Source organism: Taudactylus pleione, unplaced genomic scaffold (genome assembly GCF_031769625.1).
Source record: "Taudactylus pleione unplaced genomic scaffold, aTauple2 ptg001183l, whole genome shotgun sequence".
In the NCBI taxonomy this organism is placed as follows: Eukaryota; Metazoa; Chordata; class Amphibia; order Anura; family Myobatrachidae; genus Taudactylus; species Taudactylus pleione.
In genome coordinates, this window is record NW_028285584.1 from 574,563 (window position 1) to 600,703 (window position 26,141).

Below are 26,141 nucleotides of genomic sequence, written 5' to 3' on the forward strand. Positions count from 1 at the left end.
GGATTAAGTCCCAAATTTCTTCTCTTTCATGGGCGGTGGGAGCTGAGCCAGAATATCACAGATAGGTCTCTCCACCAGGACCAGTTCCCCATCGTCCAACAAGTCCATAAAGAGCAGGGGCTGCGAAGGCGTCCAACCAGCGGCACGGGCATTAATGTTTAGAGGGAAAGAGAAATGGAGAGTAGCGTTAAAGAGGATAAAGCAATGGGACAATATATAATACACACTACTCTGGGCATGTTAGCTATGCATAATGTCACTGGCTTGTCAGCGCCCTCATGCAGCTTCCAGGCAGTACGTTAATAACAATCTGTAGGTGTTGATTCATTGTGTAATCATTAAGGTAGACTGTGTACAGTACATCAGATGGACAGACAGGACAGACTCCTACCTGATACTTCCTGGTTATTTTAAAGGCGTGCCCCTGACTCCTCCGCACTCTTTCAGGGAGGTGCTTCAGTGAGATCTGGTTGACAAGTGCGGTCTTATCATCTGGAAGTGGCTGAGCAGAGAGAGACAATTCATTATAATACAATATATAAAATGGATGTATAGTGCTAAGTGGCATATTTTCCTTAGTGCTGTGCCAATCCCTGCTTGGATTCGGTTGTCAGATTTTTGCCAGCGTACATGGAGAATGCAGATCTCTTGGCCTGGAGAACGGTAGCACAGGCAGGCCCGCCACGAGAGGAACGAGGAAGCAGAGGGGGGGCTGTTCAACCCCAGCCTATCAGAGGTCGCCATCAGCACAGATTGCGCCATCATCGCAAGTTCCCCAAGCAGCACAGCTGCGGCTTTACTAACACATGCAGAGATACAAAGGGACATAGGGGCTGCATCTAGGCGCAGGAGGTCGTCTGAACTTCGTCCACAATACTTACTACATAAGCAGGACTCAGAATAGCAAGTAACTGTGGCTACGCGACCAGAAAATAGTTTTCTTGCATGCATTCGCCCAGTAACGGCCATTTAGCGGTCACAAAAAAATGGCTGATACCCTTATGCCTCTGAATGACATGTACGCAGTATGTGAGAAATCGCTGCATGCAGACGCATTCAGAATTGCGCGAGACTCGTAATCACAGTGCATAAAAGTCCCTTTGCATTAACCCCAGACATTCTGCCACTTACTAAAGACTTATCCAGGACGCAGAACATGTAGTTGTCATGCATCAGTATGTCCTCAGGCCTTGAGGGGTTAAATGCGATGCCAGTGATGGGCGTGTCTCTTTCCAGCCAATCACGATGGAGACCATGTTGCAGGACCCTCCGGCTCCAGTCAGTGTACTGTTTCTGAGCAATGCTAAACTCCAGCACCTGAGGGGGTGAGATGCCAGAACACACCTGTCAGACATAGGACTTGTGTTATATGCAGGCAGCGTGTCCCACGGCAGAGGTGTACTCACCTGCTGGTCGGCATGTGCAATCACCAGGTTTTTAGTGGATGGGTGGATACTGATTGCAGTAGGAGGGGAGTTGTATTGAGGCACTGAACACTTGAACTGCAAGAAGCAGAAATGCAGTGTGTTTAAAGGCAGAAGGAGAATAGGAAACCTCATTAATATCAACGTTCTACAGTTACGTTATATGTCATCATTCAGTTCCTACCTTTAGCTCCTTTATATTATAGACATCAATCTGTGAGCTGGGACAAGCCGCCGCCAGCAGTGACCCGTCTGCACTTGCAGCCAGGAGATGTACAGGGTCTGAAGACACTGATGACACAAAGGTTTGAGAGGTCAGACTGTTCGACAATCAAACACAACAGGGTAATAGTCTGGGGCTGCTACTCCTCGATCTGTACCGAAATGCCGTATCTAGTCCCCCTATCATCAATAGTACTGACTCGCCAGCCAATACCCCCCACCCCCAGTTCTCAACATCAACGTCCAAACCTCTCTCCTTATGTCTTCCATTTCTCTCCCCCTTCCCTTTAGACTGTAAGCTCCATAAGCAGGGCCCTCCACCCCCCCCTGTTCTCATCACCTACTCCTCTTGCACACCTGCTACATACCCTCCTTGGTCTATCTGTCCCTGGACTTCAATCATCTGTTTTTGTTTTGTTATTTTTCCAACGACCTAGAACCGTCATTTGCGCCCACGCTGACAGCTACAGGTTTCAGCCGACGCTATACATATCAATTGCACACATTGCATCAGTGGCTGTGTGGAGATTTGTAGTGCTATTTGTACTGTACGGTTTTACCCTGTGCTGTCTTATTGCTTTGCCCTCTGTACGGCGCTGCGGAACACTTGTGGCGCCATATAAATAAAATGTATTAATAATAATAAACTCCCCTTAACCCCTTGTGCCAGCTCAGTGGCTATGCCCCGCTAGGACCCCCGGTTAACATTATCCACTCTCCACAGACCTGAGATTCTCAGCACCCAGTAATATTCCCATTACCTGATGGGGGCTGTAGGGTGTGACTGTGCCGCCAGGTGCCCTCACACAGGTCCAGCACATGGACAGATGCCCCCTCTGACCCTACATAGAGCCGCGTGGAGTCAGGAGAGAAGAGAAGTTGCAGAGCTGCAGTTTGCGGCTGGGGGACTTTAGGAACCTGTAGGGGGGGGGGGGGGGGGGGGAGACAGAAGATACATTCATCCCTGCAGATATACTAGAATGCAGCTAAACACATGATATAAGAGGAAGCAGCAGTAATCAATTAATCCATGTACAGCCTTAGGCCTGATTCTGAAGTGATGGCAGAGGAGGCTGTTGTCTATTGGCGGTTGCCCGTCTGCGACTACATGAAAATGCCGCAACAAAGCCATTCCTTGGTGTACGTCAGTGCGTCTGGCGAGGCTTGGGCTGAGACGCCCACTGCCAGCGTCTGTAGGTGCTGAAGTACCACCTGGTGCATCTTTAGACGCCAGCATCGCACGCACCATCTAAACTTGCAACATCCCTATGGCGGGCACAGGTGTACCATCTGAGCTTGGCCTCCAAAGTGAACTGAGCGTCTGTTTATGCAAACACTTCCGCGGCGGTCTCTGTCGCTACTGATTGTAGCATTAATATAAACTACAATCTAGGTTTACAATCCTTTACATTTCCTAGGCAAGAAGCTGCAGACAGGAGCTCTGTGTAGGGACCACTCACCCGGCTGATGCTGATATCGTCGTTCTCGTATCGCAGCCTGTGCAGGAACAGACGGGAGGACGTGGCGTAAGAAATCCAGGAGCCGCAGCGGGATATGGAGCTGCATCGAATCCCCTCAGGTCCCTAAATGGAGACAGTCAGTCAGGGGACTAGAGCTTAGCAAACTAGCCTTTTCTTCTATGTATTTATATCATCAGATCGCTCATTTATTACCACACTGCAACTCTTATTACAAACATTGCTTTATCTGTCTAGCTTCTTTCTGTGCTCTTAAAACCATGTATTTATAGCATCAGGCATATTTTTCCCCATAGGGATGTGGTGGCTCTGCTGTGCTCTCTGCATGGGACACAGCTTCATCCAGACAGCAGCTTCATGTTATTTCCCATAGCTACAGAAATAAACAGCTCTGCATGGATGAAAAGCACAGAAAATAAATGGAAAGTCAAAACAAGTACTAAGATGCGCTCTGCCCATATGGAGGCACCCCGCTGTGCTGCTGCTATATATACATATGGAGGCCCCCGCTGTGCTGCTGCTGTATGTACATATGGAGGCGCCCCGCTGTGCTGCTGCTGTATGTACATATGGAGGCGCCCCGCTGTGCTGCTGCTGTATGTACATATGGAGGCGCCCCGCTGTGCTGCTGCTGTATGTGCATATGGAGGCGCCCCCGCTGTGCTGCATGTACATATGGAGGCGCCCCCGCTGTGCTGCTGCTGTATGTACATATGGAGGCGCCCCGCTGTGCTGCTGCTGTATGTACATATGGAGGCGCCCCGCTGTGCTGCTGCTGTATGTACATATGGAGGCGCCCCGCTGTGCTGCTGCTGTATGTACATATGGGGGCGCCCGCTGTGCTGCTGCTGTATGTACATATGGGGGCGCCCGCTGTGCTGCTGCTGTATATACATATGGGGGCGCCCGCTGTGCTGCTGCTGTATATACATATGGGGTCGCCCGCTGTGCTGCTGCTGTATATACACATGGAGGCCCCCGCTGTGCTGCTGCTGTATATACATATGGAGGCCCCCGCTGAGCTGCTGTATATACATATGGAGGCCCCCGCTGTGCTGCTGTATGTGCATATGGAGGCGCTGCTGCTGTATATACATATGGAGGCGCCCCCGCTGTGCTGCAGCTGTATGTACATATGGAGGCGCCCCCGCTGTGCTGCTGCTGTATGTACATATGGAGACGCCCCGCTGTGCTGCTGCTGTATGTGCATATGGAGGCGCCCCGCTGTGCTGCTGCTGTATGTACATATGGGGGCGCCCGCTGTGCTGCTGCTGTATGTACATATGGGGGCGCCCGCTGTGCTGCTGCTGTATGTACATATGGGGGCGCCCGCTGTGCTGCTGCTGTATATACATATGGGGGCGCCCGCTGTGCTGCTGCTGTATATACATATGGGGGCGCCCGCTGTGCTGCTGCTGTATGTACATATGGAGGCCCCCGCTGTGCTGCTGCTGTATGTACATATGGAGGCCCCCGCTGTGCTGCTGCTGTATATACATATGGAGGCCCCCGCTGTGCTGCTGTATATACATATGGAGGCCCCCGCTGTGCTGCTGTATATACATATGGAGGCCCCCGCTGTGCTGCTGTATATACATATGGAGGCCCCCGCTGTGCTGCTGCTGTATATGCATATGGAGGCGCCCCGCTGTGCTGCTGCTGTATATGCATATGGAGGCGCCCCGCTGTGCTGCTGCTGTATGTGCATATGGAGGCGCCCCGCTGTGCTGCTGCTGTATGTGCATATGGAGGCGCCCCGCTGTGCTGCTGCTGTATGTGCATATGGAGGCGCCCCGCTGTGCTGCTGCTGTATGTGCATATGGAGGCGCCCCGCTGTGCTGCTGCTGTATGTGCATATGGAGGCGCCCCGCTGTGCTGCTGCTGTATGTGCATATGGAGGCGCCCCGCTGTGCTGCTGCTGTATGTGCATATGGAGGCGCCCCGCTGTGCTGCTGCTGTATGTGCATATGGAGGCGCCCCGCTGTGCTGCTGCTGTATGTGCATATGGAGGCGCCCCGCTGTGCTGCTGCTGTATGTGCATATGGAGGCGCCCCGCTGTGCTGCTGCTGTATGTGCATATGGAGGCGCCCCGCTGTGCTGCTGCTGTATGTGCATATGGAGGCGCCCCGCTGTGCTGCTGCTGTATGTGCATATGGAGGCGCCCCGCTGTGCTGCTGCTGTATGTGCATATGGAGGCGCCCCGCTGTGCTGCTGCTGTATGTGCATATGGAGGCGCCCCGCTGTGCTGCTGCTGTATGTGCATATGGAGGCGCCCCGCTGTGCTGCTGCTGTATGTGCATATGGAGGCGCCCCGCTGTGCTGCTGCTGTATGTGCATATGGAGGCGCCCCGCTGTGCTGCTGCTGTATGTGCATATGGAGGCGCCCCCGCTGTGCTGCATGTGCATATGGAGGCGCCCCCGCTGTGTTGCTGCTGTATGTGCATATGGAGGCGCCCCCGCTGTGCTGCTGCTGTATGTGCATATGGAGGCGCCCCCGCTGTGCTGCTGCTGTATGTGCATATGGAGGCGCCCCCGCTGTGCTGCTGCTGTATATACATATGGAGGCGCCCCGCTGTGCTGCTGCTGTATGTACATATGGAGGCGCCCCGCTGTGCTGCTGCTGTATGTACATATGGAGGCGCCCCGCTGTGCTGCTGCTGTATGTGCATATGGAGGCGCCCGCTGTGCTGCTGCTGTATGTGCATATGGAGGCGCCCGCTGTGCTGCTGCTGTATGTGCATATGGAGGCGCCCGCTGTGCTGCTGCTGTATGTGCATATGGAGGCGCCCGCTGTGCTGCTGCTGTATGTGCATATGGGGGCGCCCGCTGTGCTGCTGCTGTATATACATATGGAGGCGCCCGCTGTGCTGCTGCTGTATATACATATGGAGGCGCCCGCTGTGCTGCTGCTGTATATACATATGGGGGCGCCCGCTGTGCTGCTGCTGTATATACATATGGGGGCGCCCGCTGTGCTGCTGCTGTATATACATATGGGGGCGCCCGCTGTGCTGCTGCTGTATATACATATGGGGGCGCCCGCTGTGCTGCTGCTGTATATACATATGGGGGCGCCCGCTGTGCTGCTGCTGTATATACATATGGAGGCGCCCCGCTGTGCTGCTGCTGTATATACATATGGAGGCGCCCCGCTGTGCTGCTGCTGTATGTACATATGGAAGCGCCCCGCTGTGCTGCTGCTGTATGTACATATGGAGGCGCCCGCTGTGCTGCTGCTGTATGTACATATGGAGGCGCCCCGCTGTGCTGCTGCTGTATGTGCATATGGAGGCGCCCCGCTGTGCTGCTGCTGTATGTGCATATGGAGGCGCCCTGCTGTGCTGCTGCTGTATGTACATATGGAGGCACCCCGCTGTGCTGCTGCTGTATGTACATATGGAGGCCCCTGCTGTATGTACATATGGAGGCCCCCGCTGTGCTGCTGCTGCTGTATGTGCTAGGGATGGGGGCTGGGCACCAGCAGAACTCAATCACGCGCAGGTGCAGAGAAAACCTGAAAACATGAGCTGCTGGGGGGGGGGGATGTGAACACTGAGTGCTGCTATAGGATAATAGGGGACAGGGTCTTTGCGTATGTCACCTGCCCATACTGACCCCTTGCCACAGTGCACGTATAGGTGGGTAATGTGTCCTGGGTGTCCCCGCTATGTAACAGCACAGCAGTTGTCTGCACACCCTGTACTGTTACCCACACAGTGTCTATTATAATGCCCCTACTCACTGCAGGAGATGCCTATACCCCATATTGTGTGATCTATAGTGTTCCTGCTAGGCTGGGCAAGCCCCCAGTGTGAGACAAAGGGAGTAGGAGGAAGGGATGGCAATAGACCACGTCCCCTCCCCAAATGGTTGTTTCTCTTGATGGGTGTCATGGGTTCGATTCCCACTATGGCCCTAACTGTGTGGAGTTTGTATATTCTCCCTGTGTTTGCGTGGGTTTCCTCTGGGTACTCCGGTTTCCTCCCACACTCCAAAAACATACTGGTAGGTTATTTGGCTCCAAACAAAATGAACCCTAGTGTGTATGTATGTGTGTAAGCATGTGATAGGGAATATAGAGTGTAAGCTCCACTGGGGCAGGGCCTGATGTGAATGGACAAATATTCTCTGTAAAAAGTGCTGTGGAATATGTGTGCGCTATATAAATAACTGGTAATAAATAAATACATGAACACGTTCTTGGGTAGGGATCAAGAGTCCTTTAAGAAAATTACTTCAGTTGAGGTCTAAATTCTAGTAAAATGCTGCCCCTGCAGCTTTCCATGAACGTCTTCAGATGCATAAGTAGTACAGATGTGGACAAATTTGTTGGTACCTTTACAACTTATTGAAACAATGCTTCATTCCTCCTGAAAAGTGATGACTTTAATGACTATTGCCTCTATATACCTACATATGACCTTGCTAGGTCATAGAATAAAGCAAATAAACTGTGAAAAGAGCTAAAACTACTGCTTATTCACCAAATATATTCTAAAATGACCAGGAGAGATATGTCGGTACCTCTTAGAAAAGATAATAATTGGATTATAGTCATATTTCAGACCAATCGCTTTCTTTAATTAGCATCACACGTCTTCAATCTTCTAATCAGTTATTCAGCCTATTTAAATAGAGAAAAGGAGTCACTCTGCTGTTTGGTATCAACGTGCACCACACCGAGCATGGACCAGAGAAAGCAATGGAGATAGTTGTCTGAGGAGATCAGAAAGAAATGACAGGCCTGTTAAAAGGTAAAGACCATTTCCAAGCAGCTTGATGTTCCTGTGACTACAGATACAATTAAGAAGTTCAAAGTCCATGGGGCTGTAGCCAACATCCCTGGACGTAGCAAGAGGAAAATTGACCCCAGATTAAACAGAAGGATGGTGAGAATGGTAGAAAAAGAGTCAAGGAAAACATCCATAGAGTTACGAGCTGAACTCCAAGGTCAAAGTAAGTCAGTGTCTGATCGCACCACCCGATGCTTTTTGAGTGACAGTGGGCTCCATGGAAGACGACCCAGGAGGACTCCACTTTTGAAAAACACAACATAAAAAAGCAGGACTGGAATTTGCCAAAATGTACAGACACAATGCTGCTGGGTGAGTCAAAACTGGAGTTCTCTGGCAAGTCACATCCGCTCTATGGGCCTGATTCAGAGCCGGACGCTCTTGAAGAGCGCTCGCTCTGAATCAGGGCGGGTTTTTTTGTTTGTTTCTTGTTGCGGCCTGTGACCACCCACAGCTTTTGCAAGCGGCCAAGTGGTGGTCGCTACCATCGGGGCTTGCGACGTGGTAGGGTCTCATCCATCGCAAGCCCCAGAGAGCTTCCTGCTCTAACAGAGCAGGAAGCTCTCCAATGACATCACTGGTGAGGCCAGTGGTGCCTCCCACAAACGGCAGGCGGGAAAGCCTCCGTTTGTGTAGCCACCCCCCCTCCCCGCCTAAAAAACATGGCGAGCTGTCGATCAATATCGACAGCCACCCCTTTTGTAGTGAGTCCCGGAGCGAGAGAATTTCTCTCTCGCACCGGGGCTTGCACATGCACGCGCCGCACCCCACCATCAACCCACTTGCGAGCGCAATCAGGCCCTATGTTCACAAATGAAAAGATGAAGCTTTCAAAGAAAAGAGCACCATAGCTACTGTGCAGCATGGAGGAGACGCTATTATGTTTTTGGGCTCATTTGCTGTGTCTGCCACGGGGTGCCTTAAATCTGTGCAGGGCACAATGAAACCTCAAGACTCTGAAGGCATTCTAGAACAAAATATACCGCCCAGTGTCAGAAAGCTCTGTGACAGTCACAGGTCCTCCAACAGGATAACGACCCAAAACACACGGCTAGAAGCACTAAAGAATAGGTAGGAAGAACACACTGGACTATCCAGAAGTGGCCCTCTGTGACCCTGATCTGAATCCTATTGAACATCTACACAAAGAGCCGAAACACGCAGCCTGAGGGAGACACCCACCAAACCTGAGACAGCTGGAACAGTTTGCTCAGGAGGAGTTGGCCAAACCACCTGTTGTGGTCTCATTAAAAGCCACAGAAATCACTTGATTGCAGTGACTGCCTCCAAACTTTGTTCAACAAGCTATTAGGTTATGGGTCACCTTATTTTTGTCCATGCCGATTTCATTGATTTTATTATTTAAAATATTCTGTTGAAGAAAAAATAAATTACAAAGCCTGATTTCTATTAAATATGGAACAATGATGGATGGCAATGACTTTTGTCAGTATTTCAGAAAGGAAATATAGGAAGGGGGGGTTCTTTTTTCCATTGAAGGGTGGCAACAAATTTTTCCACATCTGTATATGGTGAGAATGGAGGTTGAGGCTACTTTGATGAAGAGTATTGTTGTGTCAGCTATTGTCCTCTTTCCCTGCATGTAACATCTTCCTGGACTCCCTGAGGTGTACGGCTGTTAGGGACGGGCTGAAGCATGCTGGCTGTAATGTTGTGGGGGCGTAAGCTTAATATGTCGCGGATGTCATGTCTAGCCCCACACCATCATATTATTTATTACCAGTTATTTATATAGCGCGCACATATTCTGCAGCGCTTTACAGGGATATATTCGGCCACTCACATCAGTCCCTGCCCCAGTGGAGCTTACAATCTGTCTTCCCTATCACATGTACACACACACAAACTAGGGTTAATTTTGGTAGGAGCCAATTAACCTACTAGTATATTTTTGGAGTGTGGGAGGAAACCGGATTACCTGGAAAAAACCCACGCAGCACAGGGAGAATATACAAACTCCACACAGTTAGGGCCGTGGTGGGAATCGAACCCACAACCTCAGTGCTGTGAGGCAGTAATGCTAACCATTACACCGCCGTGCTGCCCCGTCTGTGTCTATATTATAGACAGCGTGCCGACAGGTTCCTGCGAAGCTGCAGTATATAGCGGCTGTCCACCACATAGGAATAGAGTACAAACTGGGGAAAAGGAAGTCGACAATGCAAAAGTACAGCATCACTATAGTTCTCTATGATCCGGACATATTTGGTGAAAATTTATTTTCCCTGCACACATTACACAGGCTTTCATGGTCTCCGGTAATAGCCCCAGTCAGTACAGACTCAGTGCTGCCACCTAGAGACTTCCCCCCTCACCTTTCTCTTCAGCTGCAGCAGAAGCTCTTGTTCCCGGGCCACAGGAAGGATGTCGCCATCTAATCCTATAATACACAGAAACAGGTACAGTTATAATAAAAGAACAGACTTAACTTGTATCCTATAACAAGCTGAACAATGGGTTCTTCCAAAGTATACTGGCTTCTTGCACATAGCACACCGTAACGTTTGCTAAATTCGTTATTTGTCTAACTTCTGTGCTTTTTAGTTATGTACTTATATCACAGGGCAAAGAGGTTTACTTTCATTAATCGGAGTTCGAACTGAACTTTTATGTACTATACTGCACTGGGTATAACTGCATCCACAGAGGAACTGTGTGTCACATCCCCTGGTAACGCAGCCATCCAACACTTCCCACTAATGTAACAAGGATATAAAAATCAATAGACTTAGTACAATCGCAGGACAGTGTCTGCATTCAGTCACCTAAACAGCAAATAAAAATCTTTGTGATGTTGCCAGAGGGGCAGATCTGGCTCTTCAACCCAAAATGCAGATAGGCCAATTTGGTCACTTTGCATAAATACGCAAAGTGGTAGCGAATAATACAGAAGTACACTGAAGGACTAAAAGTCACTGGATAGCAGTATGTAAAGGTAATGGTAGGTGGCGTCACCATACCGTAACATCTTGGAAATGGCCAGTTGTTATTATTATTATCCTTTATTTATATGGTGCCACAAGTGTTCCGCAGCGCCTTACATAGTACTAATAATTGAACAAGAAACTTACAGTACATTACAGTGCAGGACAAGGACACGATTTATATACATTGCTGCAATAGTGATTAAAGCGCTCACAATAAGCAGCCGGGAGTTCTGCATCAGTTGTAAGCTGACATCTCGTGAGTCAGTTTGAACACCAGCTAGGCTGCTCGTGGCAAGGCGACGTGAATTATCGGAGTTAGAACGGGGCATGATGGTGGGTGCCTGACTGATGGGACATTCCAATTCCAAAATTGTGCGGAGATTCAACTTTCCTCAATCTACGCTGTCATATGTGTACCCTCATGAAAGGCATTACCACCCCCCATGGACAGGTGTTTAATGATCGTGACCAGCGGAGTGTGGCTGGAAAAGTCCGTGGTAAGAGACAAACACTGGCTCAAATCACATCCACATTTAATGTAGGAGATACCAGACGCATATCCAGCAGGTCAGTGCAGTGTTCTTTAGCTTCCATGGGTTGTGGGAGCAGAAAGACCCACCAGAGTGACCCTGTAAACACTATGACACCGGACATAGCGCCTCACCTGGGCTTGTGACATTGCTAATTGGACCCTGGCCACGGTTTCAGATGTTTCGGGCTGATGGTAGAGTTCAGTTGTGGCGCAGTCTCCAGGAGGTCATAGATCCCAGCTGTCAACAAGGCACCATTTAAGCTGGTGGTGGTTCCATAATAGTGTGGGGAGTGTTCACATGGCTTGGGTTGGGTCTGCTAGTTCGCCTGATTACGTCATTGACCGGTAACCACTACGTTGCATTGCTGGATGACCATTTACAGACTTTCATAGACTTCGTGTACTCCCACAACAATGGAATATTCCAGCAGGATAATGCACTGTGTCATCGGTCTTAAGTTGTCCAGAATTGGTTTGAGGAGCTTTCTGGAGAGTTTCAGTGTAGCCACCATGTTCGTCCGACATGAACACAATCGAGCATTTATGGGATGTGGTGGAGAGGACCATTCATACCGAAGATCCTGCGCCTATAAACATCAAGGAGCTATGGGAAGCTATCCAGACGGCATGTGTCATCTCTCCAGAGGTCTTCCGTCCACTTGTGGAATCCATGCCACATCGAATTGCTGCACTTCGCTGGGCTAGAGGACCCTACACGATAATAGGCATCCCATGACTTCTGGCACTTCCGTGTACAAATCACATAGCAGATAGATATTACAGAAAGACTATTTAAAACCCAACTGGATTTTGATAAGGCAAAACGTATAGTAACTCCTCGTACCTGATTCATCTGTCTCTCCGAGTCGCCACAGTTCCAGATGCTCGGGAAACTGGAAGAGAAGCAAGCGGGATGCTTGAGCGCAGGACACCAGGTGTCGCTGTAGGGAGAAAGAGACTTGATAAAAGCAAACTCACGAGCCTTGAAATTATGGTGTACAACCGCAAACCCCAGCATGCCTTAACAGTATCTGGGCTGTACACATTCTTAGTCAGGCACAGAGATACTGTCGTTATTCAGTTGCTGTGAAACCTTTATCATCTGCATGTAGACACTTGCAGATGATAAAACTGATGAAGCACATCAGAGACAAGCAAAGCATGCTGGTTCTTCTAGTTCCCCCAGACTGTCAGCATGCTAGGAATTTTAATACCTTAAGCAGCTAGAATACAACAGTTTTGCTAAAAGCTGGGAACACACTGGAGCGTTGGGCACTTGTGCCGACTGCCCTTGAATGGGGTTTGCCCGTTAACACTCAAACAAGTTAATGAACGACGGAACGATCACGGTTCCGTCCTTCACTAACATACTACAGGTCACTAGCGATATAATCATACCATCGTTAGCGACCACGGGAGCGTGCAATTGCCAGTACACACTGAGTGATGTAGGCGATCTGTCATTACAAAGCGGCAAATCAGCCCAACGTCGCTCCAATGTGTACCCAGCTTAAGCCTGGTAGAGAATATCAGTCACAGGACAGGAGCTGTTGCCTGGTACAGAATAGCAGAGTCACAGAACAGGAGCTGCTGCCTGGCATAGAGTATCAGTCACGGAACAGGAGCTGCTGCCTGGTACAGAATATCAGAGTCACAGAACAGGAGCTGCTGCCTGGTACAGAATATCAGAGTCACGGAACAGGAGCTGCAGCCTGGTATAGAGTATCAGAGTCACAGAACAGGAGCTGCAGCCTGGTACAGAATATCAGAGTCACGGAACAGGAGCTGCTGCCTGGTACAGAATATCAGAGTCACGGAACAGGAGCTGTTCCCTGGTATAGAATATCAGAGTCACAGAACAGGAGCTGCAGCCTGGTACAGAATAGCAGAGTCACAGAACAGGAGCTGCTGCCTGTACAGAATATCAGAGTCACGGAACAGGAGCTGTTCCCTGGTATAGAATATCAGAGTCACAGAACAGGAGCTGCTGCCTGTACAGAATATCAGAGTCACGGAAGAGGAGCTGTTCCCTGGTATAGAATATCAGAGTCACAGAACAGGAGCTGCTGCCTGGTACAGAATATCAGAGTCACGGAACAGGAGCTGCTGCCTGGTCAGAACAACTTACATGTGGAAATGTGATTTTCCTCAGAGCAGCTTCATAGGATTTTTCCTGTATCTTTTCCAACAAGGGCCGACAGGCAACTTGTCCGTCAACACCTGCGAGAGAAGAGGAGTCTTTAGAACTGAAAGAGAGCAATGCACAGACTATAGATCCATATGGGGACAATATACCTCCAGAAATAAGAGAGTTGCTACTGTGAGCCACAGCCCTGACGTCGTGGGTGTGATGCCGGAATGGTTTAGTGGAAACCCAGTGCTGCTCAGCCTTCCCTTCTTGAGCAGCCAGGCGCTGGAATTGGTAGATGACCCCCTGACTCGTGCCCACCACCAAGCTGTCCTCTGACTGGCATGAAAAAAAAAAACCACAGCAGAGATCAGCATTTTAATGAAGCAGATTCTGTGTTTGTAAAGTGCGTATCCAGAGAGCGGCAAGATCACCTGGGACACTGCAAGGCACAGGATGTCACAGCTAGCCACAGGGTACGACCGCATAAGCGTCCCCTTCTCCAAATCCCAGAATTGCAGCCTCCCGGCAGAATCCACGCTGACGATTTCGCCGCAGGACAGAACGGCCACACTCCAAACCACGCAGTCACGCTTCCGCCCACTGACTGGACGCCGGTGCAGGGTGAGCACTTGCACTTGGTGACCTAGGGGTGAAAAAGAATCAGTATGTTAGCCCAACAATGTGCAAATGATCAAACATGTGCCAGACATTTACGATAAACATGCTATGGTTTAGCGCTGCGGTGGAACTTGCTGTCTTGCCTGCTCGTGTTATTTTCCCCTTTACATACATTGCCTAATGTTTCGGAGGTTACAGGTGAACTCCCACGGCGTATACAGTAGATTGCGATTTTATGCTGGTGTCTACTTACCAACTAACCATAGACGAATATACTATGATATCATATGTTTCTCCTACACTAATATAAATAACAGATTTCTTGTTAACTCAAGGGCACCGTTATAATAACTCCCTCTAAGACAGGAGGGTCTGGAAGGTCTTGGGTACGACTGAAATACATGTGTACAAAGCAGCATGTAAGACCTTTGGTGAAGTTGGTAGGCTAAAATACAAATGTTGATCGATAAACAGGTACATACCCAAACCTAGGATAAAACGTTATTGATTTCGCCTGTTTACACACTTTCTCTATGTATAATCACCTGACGAAACACTGAATACTCTAATCACATTGATGGAACCAGTGACGATATGAGACCCCGATGGATGCCAAGCCAGACAGAGGATACGACCTGAGACAGAGAAAGGGGAATATAAAAAGAGGAGCACATCGGTCAGCAAGACTGGAACACTAAGCAAATGACATTATCACACAATCAATCTTCCGAGCACCTTTCTGGCGATCCAGGTTCTTCTCAAACACAACACTCTCTGGAGTGATGCTGAACAGCTTCACGGAGCCATCTTCACAGCTCACCTGCATGACATAGAAGGAAGAGACAGCTCAGAGACTGGCTCAACCCATGGAAGGAACTTAAAACGATACAAAGGACATTTGATAAATCTAATAGGGCTTACGGCAAGATGGGAGCCGCTGGGACTGGCTGCAATACTCCAGATGGGGCCTCCGAACGCGTCCACAGAATATTTAACACACTGTTTCTGCAGGTCGTACTCTGTGATCTTTCCATTCAGACCGGCCGAGAAAAGGTGGTCGCCAGCGACCCAGCAGATCGACTCTGTGCATCTTGTCTCGTCGCCAGGAATAATCTGCACAGCACAGAGTATATGAAAAATAAAATGCCCAGGCAGGTCGCAGTAGTGTATGCAGGTCACGAGCTACCCTAAGGTGAATATAAACACTTCATACCTTTTCCTGGTAGTAGTTGGCAGGAAAGTTGTACACTTCCACAGAGCCATCACTGCGAGCCACGGCCAGTCTCTCGGTCTGTTCGGAGAATGCCATACATCTCACACCGCATGGCACATAGTCAAAGAACCGGACACGGTGGACCTTAAACTCCCCCATTCCTGGCAAATGATACAAATAGATGACACAATTAGTTCAACTCCAGTTGTTGGTCTTTGTAAAAATTGTTATAATTGTGTGAATCAAGTTTTTATTAGTGAGTAGGCTATCTAAGCTGTTCTCAAGTGACGGATATATAAAATATAACTGATATTTGTTGAGTTGTGATCTGGGCCTATGTCTTATCACTCATTACAAATTTTAAATGATGCTCCTGTCATGTGTTTGAAAAATGACAGATAGGAGCTGACTGATTGGAGCACCATTTAAGATTTGTAACAAGTGATAACAAGATCATCACTCATTTATAAATCTGAGCCAGAGTGTGAAAGTGACCTGTAACAGAATACAGTATGATGATCTCCTGATATACTGCTATCCCATGACACATGCGTGTACAGCCATGGCCAAAAGTTGAGAATGACACAAGTATTGGTTTTCACAAAGTCTGCTGCTTCAGTTTTTATTATGGCAATTTGCATATACTCCAGAATGTCATGAAGAGTGCTCAGATGAATTGCAAAGTCCCCCTTTGCCACGACAATGAACTGAATCACAAAAACATTTCCACTGCATTTCAGCCCTGCCACAAAAAGGACCAGCTGACATGTCAGTGATTCTCTCGTTAACACAGGTGAGAGTGTTGACGAGGACAAGACTGGAGATCACTCTGTCATGCTGATTGAGTTAGACTAGCAGACTGAAAGCTTTAAAAGGAGGGTGGAGCTTGAAATCATTGTTCTTCGTTTGTTAACCATTATTACCTGCAAGGGAACACATGCAGCGATCATTGCTTTGCACAAAAAGGGCTTCACACTCAAGGATATTGCTGCTAGTAAGGTTGCACCTAAATCAACCATTTATCAGATCATCAAGAACTTCAAGGTGAGAGGTTCAATAGTTGTGAAAAAGGCTTCAGGGCGCCCAAGAACGTCCAGCAAGCGCCAGGACCGTCTCCTAAAGTTGATTCAGCTGTGGGAATGGGGCGCCACCAGTGCAGAGCTTGCTCAGGAATGGCAGCAGGCACGTGTGAGTGCATCTTCACGCACAGTGAGGCGAAGACTTTTGGAGGATGGCCTGGTGTCAAGGGCAGCAAAGAAGCCACTTCTCTCCAGGAAAAACATCACAGACAGACTGATATTCTGCAAAAGGTACAGTGATTGGACTGCTGAGGACTGGTTTAAAGTTCTTTTCTCTGATGAATCACCTTTCAGATTGTTTGGGACATCTGGAAAAACGCTTGTCCGGAGAAGGAAAGGTGAGCGCTACCATCAGTCCTGTGTCATGCCAACAGTAAAGCATCCTGAGACCATTCATGTGTGGGGTTGCTTCTCAGCAATTTTGCCTAAGAACACAGCCATGAATAAAGAATGGTACCAAACATCCTCCAAGAGCAACTTCTCCTAACCATCCAAGAACATTTTGGTGAGGAACAAAGCCTTTATGGAGCACCTTGACATAAGGCAAAAGTGATAACTAAGTGGCTTGGGGAACAAAACATCGAAATGTTGGGTCCATGGCCAGGAAACTCCCCAGACCTTAATCCCATTGAGAACTTGTGGTCAATCTCAAGAGGCGGGTGGTCAAACAAAAACCCACAAATTCTGACAAACTCCAAGCACTGATTAGGCAAGAATGGGCGGCCATCAGTCAGTATGTGGCCCAGAAGTTGATTGACAGCATGCCAGGGCGAATTGCAGAGGTCTTGAAAAAGAAGGGTCAACACTGCAAATATTGACTCTTTGCATAAACTTAATGTAATTGTCAATAAAAGCCTTTGACACTTATGAAATGCTTGTAATGTTACTTCAGTATACCATAGTAACGTCTGACAAAAAGGACTAATAACACTGAAGCAGCAAACTTTGTGATAACCAATACTTGTGTCATTCTGTATGTAGTATAGGTAGGCATGGACACATGTACGTAACATGGGACAGGACAGGGGCACACATACACATGCAGTACAGAGGATATGGCTGTATGTAGTATAGCTAGGCATGGACACATGTATGTAACATGGGACAGGACAGGAGAACACATACAGTACAGAGAGTATGGCTGTATGTTGTATAGCTAGGCATGGACACGTGTATGTAACATGGGACAGGACAGGGGCACACATGCAGTACAGAGGATATGGCTGTATGTATGAGAGGATCAGACACGCACCCGGCTCCGGTCACGCTGCTGCTGCTGCTGCTGCTTCTCCCTCACGTGGATGCCACACAGAGACCCGGAAGCGGAAACTCGACGTCACTGGGGAATGGTTCCGCCCCATCCTGCTGCGGCGCCAAATACAGTTCCCGGACCCGAATCCCTGACACTGTATTACTGTGTGTCCGGTGCTGTGGTGTCCGGGGGCGGCCATGGTGCAGATCTTGGTGTCCAGGTCAGTGCGGTCCGTGTCCCGTCCCCAGGGCAGCTAAGCCTGTCACTATGATGTTATTACAAGGTATAATGCGTGACACCCTGCAGTGCCCCCAGCTCACATTATGCCGCCCAGAAGCCCCAACTCACACATCCCACAGTGGTAGTGGATAGATCCCCTTCAGCATTTGTACCCTGACGTAATCAGTTACTGTCCAACGTGATTCCCTACTATCCACGTGGACATAAAGGGGGAATATAAACCTGTGGCGACTACCATACCACAGTGCCCCCCAGGCTGGTGACGTGACTATGTGCAACGCTATGACAGGTCCTTTCTACGCCATGCGGCGGCCTGTGCATGATGTCATGTGTAAGGGGTACTGCTGGCAGTGCCAGGAATTACAGTCCTGCCAGGAGCGTCCTCAGGGTGTCTCCGGGGAAGCTGTGCACACATCTGCTCTGGGCGGCACTGCGGCAGCGATTCTGGCACCAGGGTGTCCGTTGTAGGCACCCTGCTAACCCGGTGCTGGGGCCGTGGGTGAGTGGCGGTGCAGCCCGTACACCCCTAGTTATGGCCTTTGCTATATGTAGGGGCCTCTGGCTAGCTGCCCTGTTATTAATCTGTCTCTGCCAGTTACCTTTTACCCGGGCACGGGTTACTGCAGCTGGGCACACTTTATATCTCCACTTCCCCTACCGGTATATTATATTGTAACCACCCCAACCAGTATACTGCCACCACCCTCCCTTTCTACCAGTATATTATTATATATTATATTATTACACCCCCTGCCATTATATTGCATTTTATTACCACCCTCTTGTGGCTCCCTGCGTGTTTCTCCTACCAACGCTTCATCTCCCCCGTGTTTTGTGCTCTCTAGGAGGAAAAATCACATTTGTCCAGACAAATCTTTATAACTCCAGCTCTGTATAAGAAAAAATAGAGATATTTTGCAACTATGGATTTGGACAATTCCAGGTTAGTTAATAGTTTGAGAGCACAGAAGAGCCCAGAGTCAGCAGGACTAATAATAATGAGTGCGATTCAATTCAGTGTGATGTCGGGAGGGAGCTCCCTCAGCTATTCAATTCCGCGTGCTGTTAAATTGGAGAATGGCGGATCTTGCAACTTAACCTGGGTTTTTAGTCGCGAGAACCGGCATATTCCGACTAAAGTGTCGGCCGCGCTAAGCCGGAAAACCGCCATGCGGCCGGCACTTTTGTCGGATTTCTCCTCACATCCCAGGAGGAAGCGAGAAGAAATCCTTTAGCCTGCCCAAACATCACGTTGAATTGAATAACTTCAGGAGCTCCCTCCCGGGGCTATTCAACATTGCATTGAATTGAATCGCGGCCAATTACACCTTACTTCTATAGTTTGACCACCATTGTCCAGCACTACACACCATTTGTGGCTATCAAGGTTTAGTAAATGAACCTTCTTCCACCTCTATTGTAAATCAGTTCAATAAGCTGATACCAAGATGCCTTTTAAAAGGTGTTATTTTGGTGTAAAAAATTATTAGTATGAGTGATAGTGTAAGTAGTCCTTCAGCTGGAACTTATGGGCCCCATACATCAGAGATGGATTGCCGCGATGCTGCAACCCGGCATCGCAGAAATCCAACATGTTGGATTTCGGCGATTTGACCATCGCGATCAAAAAATGATCGCAATCATGAAATCGGGGACATTTAACATGTCAAATGTCTGCGATCTGGCGACGGATCGCAGAACATCGATGGTGGGCGATCGTAAATTTCCCTGTGATGATCCGTCGCAGATGTATGGGCATTTTTAGATGGTCCCTTCACAGTAAAGCTGGCCACACACTAGACCAACTTACATCCAACCATCCAACTAGTTGATTGGTTGGAATGAAAATCTGGTAAGGTATGAAAGTAAATGACAATCAGCAATTTGCTCCCAAACACCGGAAAATGGACAAAAAACTGTTTGAACAAATTGTTTAGATCAAACATTTAACAAACTTGTCTGAATGACCATTATTCATCTGTTTCCTGGCATTTAGGAGCAAATTGCTGATCCACATTTACTTCCATACATTACCAGATTTTCATTCCAACCAATCAACTAGTTGGCTGGTTGGATGAAAGTTGGTCTAGTGTGTGGCCAGCTTTAGTGAAGCGTACTTTGTGGTTATAGCAGACCCTCCAACATGACCCCTTCCCTGCTCCTGGACTTCTTACCTAATTTATGATTGCAGTCACATGTGTTGAACTAGTTAATTGATGAGACAGGTGTTTCTATACAGGTGACAGCAATCATCAATTATGAGGGAACTCCAGGAGCAGAACTTTTTGTACCTGATGGAAGGGTTGAGCTTATTTCCCCTTCGTGCTAGGGATCTGGAAGTGACGTGTGGTGGGGGCGGAAGTGCGGTTCCATGCCCATAAAGTCCACCTTGAGTAGAAACTTATCCTCTCGCCACGCTTCTGGCACGGTGACTCGCTACGTTCGCCACAAGATTATCATCCCCCTCTATGTCCACGTGGATGGTAGGGAATGACATTTTACAGTAGATGATGACGTCACAGTCCTCTCCGCGAAGGGAATCTAAACACTACCCTGACGGAAGGGGGTCATGTTGGAAGGTCTGTTTTAATTATATATATATATATATATATATATATATATATATATATGTATATATGTGTGTGTGTATTGGTTATTCTAATGGCATGCTTATCACTGCCTTCCAGAGACACTCAGGGGCAGACAGATGAATGGCTGCTTATGGAGCTACAGGGTGAGATAGAAGCCCGAAAACAAGACGGATTAGCTGGAAAACTAATGGGAGATCTGCAGTACACGAAAGAGGTAGGTAGCACAGCTCCCATTCACATAGTACAGTCTACTGCTTTATACTATGACATTACTGCCAGATTGTGTATTGCAGGCCCTTTGTAGCTGCTATTTCTGTGCCAGCTCCATGCTAAATGCCAACTGTATTATACTGTTTAGCATGAAGACTTCACTGTCATGCAAACACTTTAGCTGTATCCACTAAGGGTCTGATTCAAAGTTGTCTGCATGTGCGGTAACACTAAGCTAAATATAACTTGCAGACATCACGGACATGCAAGCACAAGTTATGTACGGTTGGACACGCTGGTGTAGCCTGCCCTCTGGAGGCCTTATGAGACTTGGCTTCAGCTACAGATACACTGTTGGAGGCAAATCTATTGCGGGTCCCGAAGGCCGTGTAAAGAAATGCACTGATGATAATCGTATCTTTATGGTGTATGAAAATTTCACTTGGTTCAAAAAATAATGTGCGAATCCCCCCCTTCCCCAGCGTCACTTTTCCCTTTCAGCCACAGCTCCAACTGCTTGAGCGACAAGACAGACCCTAGACCTGGTGAAGATGGTGGACCGCTCTGCGCTGGGCACGGGCTGGGGTAAGTATACAGCGGTGTCGGTGAGGGGTCAAGACAGGGAGGATTCTTTCGGGGAATCGGACCTGCAAGAACACATGAGCCCCTAACCAACCCCTGATTATGATCATGTTTCTGATCCTCCACCGTAATCCCAGGATGTCTTGTAAATAGACACCTCATTGTTCTCACTTATATTTTGTTTGAGTATTATTTTAGCAATAAATGCAGCCCTGCTTCACAAGTCCTATGCAATTCTCCCCCTAGCCCCTCAACCACGGGAAGCCCTTTTCTCTGGAAACCATAGACCGTCAAGACTGTTCCTTTGAAAGATGCAAAGGCGACCAAAATGGCTACTTAGGGCCGTCATTGACAAATTGATATCCAAAATGGCAGCGCTTGATTCATTAAACTGGCTCGTTTGCATTTCAAGAGGCTTCTAAGCAAGAACCCTCTGATCTCAACTCGAAGACCACATGGAAGATCTAAAGTACCGATCCAGGACGAACAGAGGGCCTGATTCAGACCCGCTCGCAAGCGGGTCGATGTTGCCCAAGTGCGCATGCGTACGACGGAGACGGCTCCGTCGTGCGCATGCGCGAGACCCGAATAACGACGGCCAAGCCGTCGTTATGGATCTCGCACCAAAGGGGGCGTGCTGTCGATGGTGATTGACAGCACGCCCCCTTTGGTGGGCGTGCCGGGGGCGTGGCTGCCCAGACGGAGGCGTTCCCATGGGAACGCCTACCGTCTGGGGCCGGCCCCACTGACATCACTAGTGATGTCAGTGGGAGTGCTTTTGGTTCTGATAGAGCCAAAAGCACTCCAGGGCTTGTGGCAGCGAGACCCTACCGCAAGGGTCTCGTCGCAAGCCCGATGGTCTTGACCATCGCGACCATCATTTTGGCCGCTCGCTATAGCTGTGGGTGGTCACCCACAGCTATGCGAGCGGCCAGGAGGGCGCTCCAAAAAGGAGGAGGGACGGCCCTGATTCAGAGCGAGCGCTCTGTCAGAGCGTCCAGCTCTGAATCAGGGCCAGTGTTCAAATGAAAAATATTCTGGAATTGGGGGTTTCTGAAAAGGTCCCAGCATGCTTAGAAGACGAATTTAAACGTATGGCCTCAAATTCTTGGAGAGGACCTGAAATTAGATTGTGCCTAACAAACAACCCCCACACGATGGGGTGATTCTGTTCCGTTACTTTAAAAATTGATATAGAAACTGCCTAGAGAAATGGTCCTACATATCAATACTCAGCAATGCAGTGACAAAGAGTGGTTATCTTAGATTACCGCTGTTTGTTAAATACAGAAAGGATGTGATAACCCCTTTAGTGAGCGCTAAAGGGGGTTGTGTAACGTTGTTAAATGGGGCCCTTAGTTCTTTTGTTACCCTTTTTTCCTCCCTTTTTACTGTATTTGTACTATATTGTTTAACTCTGTCATTTGCACAAACAAACTATCAGTGAATGTGAATTGCTTCCATTTATCAAATAAGCACATTGTAGCACCTTGTACAAAAGGCAGAGCAGCGTCCCGTTACACCTCCATGGACCTCAACGCCTGTATACTTGTCTTATTAGTGTCACTGAGTCTTTATACTCCTCCATATATTGTAAACATGGAGGTACAGTCATACGATTTTCACCTACTGAGTAAGTGCCCTCTACCCTCTTGTGCTTCTCCCTACTGTATTTTCATTTATCTCTTACTCCCCACTAGGGCAACTAACACTTGGCTGCTTATGTGGGTGTAAAGGTCACTAATATATAGCTATGTTTATTATCCATGTCTGTGTCCTGCATTGTATTGTAAGTCTCTGGTTACTTATTTCTTTATGTACTATGTAAGGCGCTGCAGAACACTTGTGGCGCCATATAAATAAATGATAATAATAATAAGTGTGATGTGCATGGTTGGATAACAATTGTGTCATGAAATATTAAATTGCCCAAACTGATTGCTTCATGATTGGCCAACTTTGATCTTTAGGTTATACAGTCATGCTGTAAGTAAGTCATGCTTACAGTGAACCCAGCTGATCTGAGTGTGCCATGTACTATTATTGCCTTGTAGTACACTAATAACAAGAATTAAGACCTAATGTTGTGGTTTTTTTTTAATTATTAAAACCGCTAATAGTAAGTAAAGCCTGCAAACTTAGACCCCTTTTCCACCAAAATCCCGGGTCTGACCCGGGATTTGGAAGATTGTTCCAAGACCCGGTATTTACCCAATTTCCACTGCGGCGCTGACCCAGGAATATCCCGGATCGGCACATGGGTGCAGTGCCGGAGCTTGGAGATGATGTCATCACTGAGCGTCGGAAACTCCAGATCTCCCCTGAACCCCAGACCGGAGCGGACTGGCAACCAGGGGAGGGGGTGTCATTCGGAAGCTGTCTGTGACAGCGTCACAGGGGAGGGGGAGATTACAGCCTCCCCATATGAAGCAGGGATGGGGTAAAAACCTTAACAGTCCGGACCATACTGGGAGGCTGTAATTTCTCTCTCCACGATGACAGCTGTCTCAGACAGCTTCCAAATGCCAGCCAATCACCATGCAGTAAACGGGTCCCAGGTCGGATGACCCGGGTAACCCGTTTATCCATGTAAAACCCTGCTCGAGACTCGGGAAGAAATGCCCGGTCAATCGACCCAGAATTTTTTCCTAGGACCCTTTTCCACTGAGCCGCGACACGGCAATAACCCAGATTTTTGCAGCACTGTATAAGGGGAATTAGTGATTGGGAGTTTTTGATTCATAGAATAATTGCTCACCTCCACAAATGTAATGTGAATTAGTAATGCCTTGCATACATTGAAAGCTACAGTATACTGAATCATAAAAAATGTGCTGGATTGCAATACTTAGTGAGGCCACAGGGTGTCATACTTGGATTTCTTCGCACAACGCAGGTCAGCAACCTTCGGAACGTCAACTGGAGCGGAGTTACTGTATATTTCCCCTGCATCTAGCTAGCTGAGAATTGTGGCAGACGTACATCCGCAACAACGCCAGTGTCATAGGTGGCTCATAACTCCTCTATATTGGTTGTATATTAAATGTCTGACAGCACAGATTGTGACGATCTCCTCCTTTGTCACCAGGGTGTCCCTATTCTTATTATTGGACATCACATCCTGTATGGGAAGGTTGTAAAACTGGAGAAGCCGTTCGCTGTCCTAGTGAAGAGCAGCAGCGCCTCATTGGAAGAGGTCATGACCCCTACAGATGGGCACGAGACAAAGTACAATGTGACTGCACTTATTAAGAAGAAAATCATCTTCAAGACACGGCCCAAGCCAATAATCACCAACGTCCCCAAGAAGGTGTGACGAGCAGAAAATGGACCTTTCACTATAATCAGCTTTCCAGGAGAGCTGGGAGAACCCATTTAGAGGGACGTCCAACGCATTTCACAACACTGGTGACATTGGGTGGGCAGCGTACAGCACTGAATCACAAGTGGGCAAAATAAAGCTCACCGCAGTACTGCAGCGAGCCATCGGCCTGATCTGGGAGCATCCATTGACCACCCAAATGAATGAATCCTAAACGTGGTAATAGGAATGATATTTCTTATATGCATTGGATCCCTGGATCATGCATTGAATATTCATGTTAACAATGAATAATTCATTTTTTTGTAGTTTTATTTTCGTTTGAATTAATTTTGTATAAACCTAAAATGTTTATTTTGCTGTATGTTTAATATAAATAATATTCTACCCCCAAAGGCAATTGTTGACCCTTTATTTACTTTTAAGTGATGTCCATTTTATGCACAACCGTGTGTCCCAGATGTATAAACCTGTATAGTTGGGGGAAAGCAAAGTATTGATTGTAATCAGTTCTGTTCCACTATAGATTTATAAGATGATAAATTAAAAGGTCAACCCTGGTTTTATTGACCGTGTTTGTCTTTGAACAATTAATTTAATTGCGAATTAAGCAAAGGTTCGGTTTGTTGTAGCCATTTATACGAGGCGGAAAATGTCAATGAACATCGAGCAGAAAAAAATCTGCGCATATTTTATATTGCAAAGTAATTAAAAAGAAAGAAAGGAAACTGTGGAGGCAGCCATGTCGTAGACTGACTAATCACCAGGGAGTAGGGTTGCATAAAAATCAGATTTAAAAAATAAATCAAAAACGGATTTATTTGATCAATCAGATTTTTGGGATTTAAAATATGATTTTTTTTTCAAAAAAAAAAAATTTAAGAAAATGTTTTACATTTTTAAACGTTTATTTAAAGAAAAAAATTATTTAAAAAAATCCTGTTTAAATCAAATCCGTTTTTTATTTTATTTATTTTTTTATTCAATTTTATGCAACCCTGCCAGGGACCAATGATATCATTGAGGTATGAGGCACCGTGTTACCAATATTTATGGGGCCAATAATAACAACATGCTGTATGCTGGTGAAATGATCATAGACACCAATATGGCTCCCCGCCACTGCCTATACCTCATACTGAAACATTACTTATTTTAATAGTTTGAGACATTTTATCCAGGAGGTAAAAGCAAATTGTTCTATTGGAACCTGTGACTGTTGTTTTATTTTACTTTGGCCGAGCAGCCAGTGGGGGGTAAACTCTGCATTGCACTTGGCCTTTTGCTAACAAACCTACATTAGGTTAGAGGCCGAAATTATGCTGGTTCATCTAATATTCATGAGAATGCATCCAATCAAATCACTAGAGACCAGAACCTCATGAATATTAGTCCGGCCTCATTACAACACTTATGTCACTGGCTACTAGGAAATATATAAACTGTAAATGAGTTCAGCCCACAAAAATGGATGATGCCTCTGTAGCATGTAGGAGACGGGTCCAC

At 47.6% G+C, this 26,141-nt stretch overlaps 2 protein-coding genes across 4 annotated transcripts; one reads left to right on the forward strand and one right to left on the reverse strand.

Moving 5' to 3' along the window:
* UTP4 (UTP4 small subunit processome component) lies at positions 1-17,797 on the reverse strand. The gene is made up of 17 exons (XM_088462279.1): positions 17,691-17,797; positions 15,360-15,520; positions 15,068-15,259; positions 14,882-14,966; positions 14,692-14,781; positions 13,960-14,171; positions 13,693-13,864; positions 13,526-13,617; positions 12,242-12,338; positions 10,254-10,318; positions 3,107-3,229; positions 2,408-2,564; positions 1,609-1,715; positions 1,407-1,502; positions 1,132-1,317; positions 392-502; positions 1-120 (listed from the first exon to the last, which is right to left on the reverse strand). Exons 2-17 carry the CDS (start codon positions 15,516-15,518, stop codon positions 4-6), a joined length of 2,061 nt encoding a protein of 686 aa, XP_088318405.1. The 5' UTR covers positions 15,519-15,520; positions 17,691-17,797; the 3' UTR covers positions 1-3.
* On the forward strand, positions 17,750-25,405 carry CHTF8 (chromosome transmission fidelity factor 8). 3 transcript variants are annotated; one of them, XM_088462281.1, is made up of 3 exons: positions 17,750-17,910; positions 20,618-20,735; positions 24,402-25,405. In XM_088462281.1, exons 1-3 carry the CDS (start codon positions 17,888-17,890, stop codon positions 24,627-24,629), a joined length of 369 nt encoding a protein of 122 aa, XP_088318407.1. In that variant the 5' UTR covers positions 17,750-17,887; the 3' UTR covers positions 24,630-25,405. The 3 variants fall into 3 exon arrangements, with proteins under 3 accessions (XP_088318407.1, XP_088318408.1, XP_088318406.1); XM_088462282.1 differs by lacking the exon at positions 17,750-17,910 and adding an exon at positions 18,782-18,873; XM_088462280.1 differs by lacking the exon at positions 17,750-17,910 and having other exon boundaries at positions 20,592-20,735.
* The last annotated feature ends 736 nt before the right edge of the window (positions 25,406-26,141 follow it).

Bases quoted from the DNA above. Each gene is read 5' to 3' on its own strand.
- UTP4 (XM_088462279.1), bottom strand. From the start codon at position 15,518: ATGGGGGAGTTTAAGGTCCACCGTGTCCGGTTCTTTGACTATGTGCCA. The intron at 2,565-3,106 runs GTGAGTGGTCCC...CCCCCCCTACAG, and splicing joins ACGATATCAGCATCAGCCGG to GTTCCTAAAGTCCCCCAGCC. The intron at 1,318-1,406 runs GTGAGTACACCT...TCACCCCCTCAG, and splicing joins TTGCACATGCCGACCAGCAG to GTGCTGGAGTTTAGCATTGC.
- CHTF8 (XM_088462280.1), top strand. From the start codon at position 20,592: ATGGCATGCTTATCACTGCCTTCCAGAGACACTCAGGGGCAGACAGAT. The intron at 20,736-24,401 runs GTAGGTAGCACA...CTTTGTCACCAG, and splicing joins ATCTGCAGTACACGAAAGAG to GGTGTCCCTATTCTTATTAT.